This window comes from Ceratosolen solmsi, unplaced genomic scaffold, assembly GCF_000503995.2.
Source record: "Ceratosolen solmsi marchali unplaced genomic scaffold, CerSol_1.0 scaffold31, whole genome shotgun sequence".
NCBI classification, from domain to species: Eukaryota; Metazoa; Arthropoda; class Insecta; order Hymenoptera; family Agaonidae; genus Ceratosolen; species Ceratosolen solmsi.
In genome coordinates, this window is record NW_011948432.1 from 3,596,122 (window position 1) to 3,605,439 (window position 9,318).

Consider the following 9,318-nt stretch of genomic DNA (forward strand, 5'->3'; position numbering starts at 1 on the left):
AACAATTTTTATTCAATAAGTCGCTAAATATAAATTAATTTATTATTCGTGGAAATATAAAAGTTCAAACAACTGAAAGTAATTGAGTGGATAATATGCACATAAGTTGAATCATTCGCTTTGTAATAATAAAAGTACTGAGTTTTAAAAAGAAATTTTTAATTGATTTGTATAATAATTTTCGTGCTTAATACTTATAAGATATAGAGAAAATCTATTTATTTATATATTTTTATTATATATATATATATATATATATATATATATATGTATATATATATTTATATTATTTATATTTTATATTGTAGTTGTATTTATATAAGAAATTTTATTATAAAGAACTTTTATTTTGTGATTTGCATCTTATGTAATTTTTTTTTATAGATCATATTTTAAAGGAAAGCTTCTATAATGTATTCTTAACTATATATTTATCTGTTCTAATATTTATTTACATTCAAAATTAAATAAACGATATCATACATTTTTTTAATAATATCAGATAATAATGATAATTTAATAATTATGTAGAAAATCAAAAGGATAAAACTACTAATATAAAACAATATTTGTAAGATTAAAAATTTTAGAAGAATTTATAGATTTTCTTGTTTTTAAGAAACGTTTCATTATTAAAATTGCATTCGTACTTTATATTTTCATGCATGTGCTGAAAAAAGTCATTTTTAAATGAAGTATAAGCAAAAATATTTCCATGAGTATATATATATATATATACATACATTTAATTAAGTATAATGAATATATGTAAAAATAATTCACTCACAAAATGTATTGAAAAGATTATTTAATTTTGTCTATTCTTCTTATAATTATTATCATTTCTAATAGTTACGGCCTCATATAATATCTTATTACTTATAATGTATTGTGTTTTAAGATTTATTCTATAATATATGATACATAAAACAACAAAGTATAAGTAGTGAAAATTGTATGGCTTCTTGATCTAATTCAATTTTCTGTTTATCCGCATGTAAAGTGTTGGAATAGATGAAAGAATTAGATTTTGTAAAGCAGTATCGTTTGATATAGATAAGATATTGCAATGATTTTATATCGCGGCATTATTAACTAGATATTAAAAAAGAAAAAAAGAAAAAAGAAAAAAAAATGCATATTATTATACGCACGGTGTATTATTATTTGTCCATAAGTCATATTAGCATTGCGTCGAAACTCGGAAAATAAAGTTAGAAAATAAACCAGTTGTAACTCCAGGATACAAAAATAAATCAATAAATCCAAATATTCTTTGAGCCATAAATCAAAGTTATTCGCATGTTGTGCTCATCTGGCAAAGCTATTTCACGTTGGCTAAATGATCCTCCGTATGAGCGAATCGTACTAAAGTAGAAAAAAAATCATAGTTTTTGTGGATATATAACGGGAACGCATATGTGGGATGGAGGGTGACATATTGTATATTCGCTTGTGAATTGAAGCTGATAATATTCGAGAATATATCTGACATTGATAGTTGTAGAGGCGGTGAAGGCAATTCGTGTGCAATGAGCGCAATGAGCAGAATGAGCTTGTTAAGTTCAATAAAACCAGGAGCCCAAACTATCATGTATAAATATCCGTTTCTTTTAGCTTCGTGTATTGAATTACATTATAACGTGTTCCATTATATAATAATGTTAATACATTATTTCAAATGAGAATATTGCAGTTTTAAATGATTATCTTATCTTCAATTTAAAAGATGATAGATTTTTCGACTTTTTATGTTTTGCTCTTCTATGTTTTGAAATAAGTATTTTTGCATAGGTTGGATTTGGGATAAAAATTTATTTATCGTGAAATATTAATCACGATAAAAAGTTTAATTTTTTTTTTTGTGTAAAATAAATTTTACTCTTTAAGATTTTATTGTGTGAAATACACTATCTACATATAACTTCAACCGATGTAAACGAAACATTATTATACGTATGTTTCATTATAATTTTCATGTTGTAGTATGTATAAAAGACATTGTTTTAGTTCGGGATTTTCTCTTTAATATAATATTCTCAATAAACGAAGATATATTTTTTTTAAAAAAAAAATACAACGTTGTGCTTTGACAATAATTATTCCTTTAAAGAGAAATGAGATTAATTCGTAATGAACATACGCTCATTCGTATGTATTCTTAGCGAACTTAACGATATGATGACAATAAAAATATTTCTGTACTTCACACGTGTATTTCACACTACAAGAAATTTTACTTTATTGGAATATCTAAAAGCGTCATATGTTAAAACCCCTTAATGATTGTTATAAAGGTTAATACCATCAAAAATTTTTAGAAGCTTTTAAGCTTTAAATTTGTAAAAGTTCAAAAGTTAAATTAAATATCCTAATTAATTGCATTGAATCTTTATAATTCTGTATTAGTTTCCTATATAGATAAAAGTAACAAAATCTTAATGATTATTAAATTTATCATAATTCATAAAGTTAAAAGATAATAAGAATGATATATGTTGATCTATAAAGGTTATGGCTTATGAGTAAGACGTATAATACGAAATAAAACAAAATTCTTATCAATATTGAAATGGAATTAAAATAAGTGAGTCATGTATAAAAATAAAAAAATAAAAAGTATATTATTTCGTTTGCATAACATAGTTGCAAATTATGCGTTGTATCAAATGCCATTAAAATGATGTGATTCTTTTTCAATTTTTTTTTTCTTCTTCTTCTAGCAGTTTGATAATAGAGAAACGAAGGAAGGAAAAATTTGATATGCATCGCAAGATCTCGTCACCTTCGGCTACTCTAAGACGAAGATTGAGTATATTTTTATGCACATCTCGTTCTTCTCCATCGCATTTTTTTTTATCATCTCTGAGCACCTCTGCGAAATATGGCGATGCATTGTCGGCTTTTCGCGTGTAAAAAGACGTGTTGGGTACGTGCGATTTTTTTTCACACAATGCACCTGCCAGGCCTGCCAGGAGATATACGAGACGTGTCATGGAGAAATAAAAATGTACCCTCACAATAATGCCTATGTGGTTTCGGAACTTCAAAGAGTTTAGCTTTTGGTTTTCAAACTTTTAACATTATAACGGACTAAACGAACTCGGAAAAATATCTATTATATATAGTTGTAATAACGATTACTTTGGTAAGAATATTTGATACATATTAATTTAGCCAAAAATAACAAACAAATAACAAAACAATCGTTCAAATGTATGAGGTCCTGCAAAATATTTTTTTTCGAAAATAATATAGAAACTGCGAAGCCCCATTAATACAGAGCAACGTTACATAGGAAGTTAATAAAATATTCCAAATTGAATTCGTGTTTCGCACTTAAAATGTTTATGTGCTGTAGAATATTTGTAATGTAATGTAGAATATAATTTTAAATCACTTATTATTATACAGTCTCGTCAATAAAAATTGAGTTTAAATTAATGAATTTTTTTATTTTTATAGCAAGAACAAGGAAATTTCACATCCAGGTGTATGAAAGGTGTATTATTTAGTCGATTAATTTCATATTATCAATAATTTATAATAATGTCTATGTATATGTATATACTTATTATTGTATGGATTAAGTAATTTGAAAATAACCTTTATTTATTTAAAATAAAAATAGAAACGTTAAAAAAAAAAGTACGTAACCGAACGTATGTATATGCCTATTTCAACATACTCGTTTAATTAACTTAAGCATTAATGTTTCCTATAAGTTTTTAACATTTAGATTTAATTCAATAGAACTGTTGATATTAATGAATATATTGAATATATGAATTTAATTAATCTCACATAATATAATCTGTTAATGGCTTTACCACCAAATCTCTTCTTATGCATTGATTAAATATCTATTAATAAGTATATGATAAATCACTTTATTTTATGAAATCTATCATTTATAGTAGATGACGATTTGAATTTTTTTTTCTCATCGATTAATTAATATTTCTCTATTACACGCGATATTGTGATGTAGATTGATTTTTCAAAACTCACTGATACATTTTCATATAAGTAATTTTTCGATACATTCAACAGGCTAATATCGATACGTAAATGTAGAAAATCCAAGAACGGAGCCTCGAGGAATTACGGAATTCAAATTTTCTTCTATTCAAGTAAGCGTAAAAGGAGACATCAGTCCAAATTCACTGGTGAGCACAAGTTTTCAAGTTCCTACTTTTTCCACTTTTTGCTCGCCACTTTTAGTCATCGCTTTCACATGTATACTCGCGCACATGCTCGCACGGATGTTTCATCGAATAGTCGAAGTCATTCGGTGTAATACAGAGTGTCGCATAGAAAGTTGGACGGTCCAATCTACCATGGGAAAACGACACCCCCGAGCGCGTTATCTCCTCGTCCTGACCGGCGTGCCTGTGTGCGTATGTAAGGGAACGCCCGCATACGTGTACCGCACTTCACAATAAGCACACGCAAGCACGCAAGCACGCACGCACACACGCACACACGCACAAACACGTACAAAACGGAGCGCAGTTGGCAGGATGGAGAAGGTTTTCTAAGACGACTTCTCACGACGCTATTATAGCTTGTGCATTTCAACATGTGTTTGTGTGCACTTGTGTTTTCCCAAAGAGTAGGCCAGAGCACACAGTGTAGTCTGCCGAGATAGAGTGGTGGTGGGTGGGCGAGTGGGTGGTGGATGGGTGGTGGACGGTGGAAGAGGGGAGGGAGGGAGGGAGGGATCGGAAGGGATACTGCACGGGAAAGGGTTTGAGGGTCCGAGGTTCACATCCACGAGTGCGTACACATCGAAGGGAATCAAGAAAGCAAGTGTGTGCTTCTCGACTATAGTCAAGGGATAACGTCAGTTTATGTCCCTAGGAGCTCGTAAAGATACAGGATGTTTCCACCCTCCACATTTCTTCCCTTGACCCTCTGCTTCCTTGTAGCCCCTTTACATCTTGCGCGCTATCTCTTTCTCTATCGTTCATGTACATGTGTTGGTTGTAGCTACCCGCTATTCACATGATCCTCTCGTGTAGCATCGGCTTACGCGTGTAGTACACAAGCGCGCGCACAATCGAGCTCGAGAGGGGGTTGAGCTTTAGCTAGACCATATCCTGAGACTCGATTGGTTTATCCGAGACGAAGGTACCTTAGTATTCAGAGTTACTCGTGCCTTCGAATGTACGGCATTTGCCTCTATAGCCGGCATATATCTTTGGAGATGCATCGAGCATTACTAAAAAATGCTTCGTTGCAGTATATACTCGCGGCGATTATACACTCTTTTTCCCTTCCTTATCGACGTGCGAATTTTCCAAAGGTGCTTTCCTTAGATTTATTACAAGTCGGCTCAAACATTCATCGACATATTCTATGACAATTAAAGGAATACGATTTATTACGCATTCCACTATTGTCGCTATTTATCAGAAACGTAAGATAATTTGAAGATAATAAGACGTAAGGCAACGAAATATATTTGTAACATATAATAATAAACTAGGATTCATGAATTTACATTATTATTATTAAAATTATATGTTGTAATATTTTTATTGCAATATTGTTCGCTATACAACGATTTACAATAATTCATTCGCAATCTATTGTTTATTAATAACCACTAATATAGTTTTCAAAGACATTTTAAAAGTAATTAAATTTATTTATAATTAATTTTTACTATTAATATAACACAATAGTTTTGTATTTATTAAATTTGATACTGATGGACGTAGACTCTCAAAACATTCTTTATATCAACACAAAATGTACACATTGTACATTTTGCTTACCATATCTTACAATAATAATACATCCTATATTGTCCTATTTTTAAAGTAATAATTTTTAATTTCGTTCACTCTCATATAAAATATGAAAGCAAATATGTATGTATTTTTTATTTAATATTCATTCTTATTATTATAACACTTCAAAAAAAAAAAAAAAAAAAAAAAAAAAAAAAAAAAAAAAAAAAAAAAAAAAAAAAAAAAATTAATTTAAATAAAGTTAAATTTAGATAGAGTTACTAAGAAATTTAAGGAATTTTAAAGTCAATATAAGAAATTTTTTATGAAAAAAGTTTTAGTGGATTTCTGCATGTATCGTCCTACCACGACAAATATTTTCCTTTTCTTAATTTATTCAAAGTCTATGAGAGGTTTCGTTTTTAAGTGACCGTGCAAAAATAACGAAAAAATAGTTTGGATATAAGTATCCTCCATAATCATACTCACAATATATTAAATAGATATGTTTATTCATTTAGAATTACTAGGAATCGACGATTTGAAGAATTTCTTATACAAAATTAATTAATATTACATTCGAAAGTAGTTTGCATTGTGGAGTTTTTTTGTTTTGTTTTTGTCTTTGTTGCAGAATTTTAATTAGCGCAATGATGATAAATAAAATATTAATTTGATAATTTCTTTTATATAAAAATTCGTTCTAAAATGTATGCTAATATACAGAATAATTATGGCTATGTATATAGTAAAAATTTAATTAAAAAATTTTATTTTATAAAGCATGTCATGAACTATTGATAGAAACATTTTTTGTAAATGAGCACTCGTACTTGTATTTGCTAATATAATTTATTACAACAACGATGTCACGATCTAAATAAAATTGACAGGAAAATTGATGAAAGTACTCATTTTTTACAAAGTTATCCATCAGTTGATGTTGTAAAAAGTCTTTTTTTTTTAAGGTTAAAAATACATATTATAACTTCAACACTTATTAATCTTTAAAAAATTTGCACTTTTTAAAAAATGCATTGTAAATTTGATAAAAGCTTAAATCAATTTTGATGAAAAAAGAAAAAAAAATGAAATCGTATAATTTAAGAAAAAGTTAATTTATTAACTGTTTTTGTTAACTTTACGGTAATGTCATCGCTTAAAATGAAACAGATATATGTGACAGATATTGTGCAATCGATGCTTTAAACATCATTTTCGTTCGATTCACTTAATTTTCTGACTTTTGCCCACAAACCTCCTTGTATGTACGTTATAAATGATGTAGTAACAAATTGAAAAGGTAATTTTGTTTTTTGGGAATGCTCGATTGAATATTTGCTCAATAACGTTGCCGTCGCGACTTTCACCAATATCATTGCAAATCTCATACCAGCACAGATTCTAGGTCCTTCACCAAATCCCAAGAACGTAAATTTCGTTATATTATTTTGATTTTCTTTAGTAAATCTTTCTGGATTGAAGATGTGCGGCTCCGGCCAGTATTTGCTGTCCGAATGAAGACCATTTAATGAGATAAAAATTCGATCGTCCGGTCGTAATACGCAACTCAAATTGTCAGATCCTGTTAGAGTAATTTCTTTAGTGCAGAATTTTGTAAGTACTCCGAATGGTGGTAATAATCGTAATGACTCGTTTAACGTTGCCTCTAAATAATCCATATTTTTCAATGACTCGAAGGTTAATACGCCATCAGTCTCTTTAAGTACCGAATTTACATGAGCTCGTAGCTTTTCTTGCACATCCGGATTTTCAGAGAGATGATAAAATAATATTGATAAGACTGTGCTTGTAGTTTCCAAAACGTCGAGATAAAACACAATTACATCGGAAATGATGCCGTCTATATTATCTTCAGTATTTGAATCTATACAAAATTGAAGAAAATCCTTGGGCTGACTATTCTCTTGCTTTCTTTGCTTTATAATGGCCTTTAAATTCTCTCTCAAATATAAATCTGTACTTTTCTGTAAAAAGTTTACTCTCAAGAGACGCGCGACATTCGGCAAAAAGAAAATTAACATTTGCTTAATACCATTGATGAAATTTGTGTCGAATAGCGTATTAGCGACATTTGTAAATGCGAGTTTGTCGGGATTATCGCTAAAACTCTGGCCGTTAATGGCGAACGCAGCATTAGCAACAACTTCTCCAGTATATCGTGAAAATTCCTTTTTCAATTCACATTCATAAACACTACCATCTTTCTCAATTTTCTTATCGATGAAATCAACCATTTTTGAAATTACATCGTTCACTATTACAAATAGATAATTTAACTTGAGTTTCGAAAGATTATTGGACACGCGGGCTCTTGCAATTTTCCAAGCCTGATAATCACCCGTGAAGAATGGATTTTTCGATAAAACCGGATCTGCATCTTCATTCAATACAATCCCATTATTACGAAAACTTGAAAAGTTGCTTAGCAGAATGCTTTTTATCAATTCTGGATCACGTACGAGCAAAGCTGGTTGTCGTAAAAAATAAAAACCAGTCATACTACTATCCGACATTTTGTATACTCTGTTTGAAAATAATGCTATATTCTCTCTAAGTGTAAGAAGAGGCAACAAATGCCCAAATCCAGGAATTGCATTTCGCAAATATGGTATATTGCACTTTTCCCAATGATTGAATGTCTTCGTTAAAAACCAATAAAGCAGGAACAAAATTAAAACTACGGATACGAGAGCGAAGCCCGTGACGGCCATTCTGGCACTGTATTTCGTACTGAAACGCTCTTCACGAAATTTCTTCGAGAGCGCCTGCTGATCTAATCGTATGATGACTCACCGATGACATAATTTATTAGCTATGTTCCATTGCTTAAAATTTACTGCGCAGATAAGCATAATATAATAATCGACGTCGATAGGTTATAATGATTTTTTAAAGGTAATAATAAAAAAAGATCGTTTTACCGATAGTTTGTAAAAAGCTTTTTTCTTCTTATTATTCAATGATTTTTAATGTAAATAATACAAATTTGATAACGTTAAACTTTTTTTTTTGCCTTCTTCTATTAAGAAAATTAATTCTTAAATTAAGAAAATTGAATTTAAAATAATGTATAATTCATTCCACTATTTTTTATTTTTTATTTTCGAGAATTTTAATAAGCGATTGACATTAAAATTCAGTGATTAATAAATTATTGAATATTTAATTTATTTATACATACATAGAGATTTTATTCATTAGCAGTTCTGAGATTTTACGAATAATATCCTTTATCTTCGATTACTTCGTAAAGAACATTTTGTTATACCTGAAACATTATTCAGTAACATCATAATGTTTATAATAAATGAAAAATTATCAAACATATCAATAAAAACAAAAAATAAATAACTTTGCATAATTATAAATAATAAATGGCTGTGCTATTGAAAATAATAATTATTAATTACATAAATTAGCTTTAAAAATATTTAATACGATGAAGTAAAATTCCTAGTGAAATTCTGATTCACTGTTAATGATTTTGAAGGAGTGTTCGCTGCTATGAATAATCTTGCATCAACAACTATATGTAAACAATTATAAGGAGAAAACA

The 9,318-nt window shown here is 29.0% G+C and overlaps 1 protein-coding gene across 1 annotated transcript; it reads right to left on the reverse strand.

Annotated features, from left to right (window-relative positions):
- Positions 1-6,929: 6,929 nt before the first annotated feature.
- Positions 6,930-8,481, reverse strand: LOC105364332 (cytochrome P450 9e2). Its single transcript, XM_011502229.1, has one exon. The coding sequence runs from the start codon at positions 8,471-8,473 to the stop codon at positions 6,944-6,946; it is 1,530 nt and encodes a 509-aa protein (XP_011500531.1). The 5' UTR covers positions 8,474-8,481; the 3' UTR covers positions 6,930-6,943.
- Between the last annotated feature and the right edge of the window lie 837 nt (positions 8,482-9,318).

What these genes read in the sequence shown, in the direction of transcription:
- LOC105364332 (XM_011502229.1), bottom strand. Translation starts at nt 8,473, where the DNA reads ATGGCCGTCACGGGCTTCGCTCTCGTATCCGTAGTTTTAATTTTGTTC.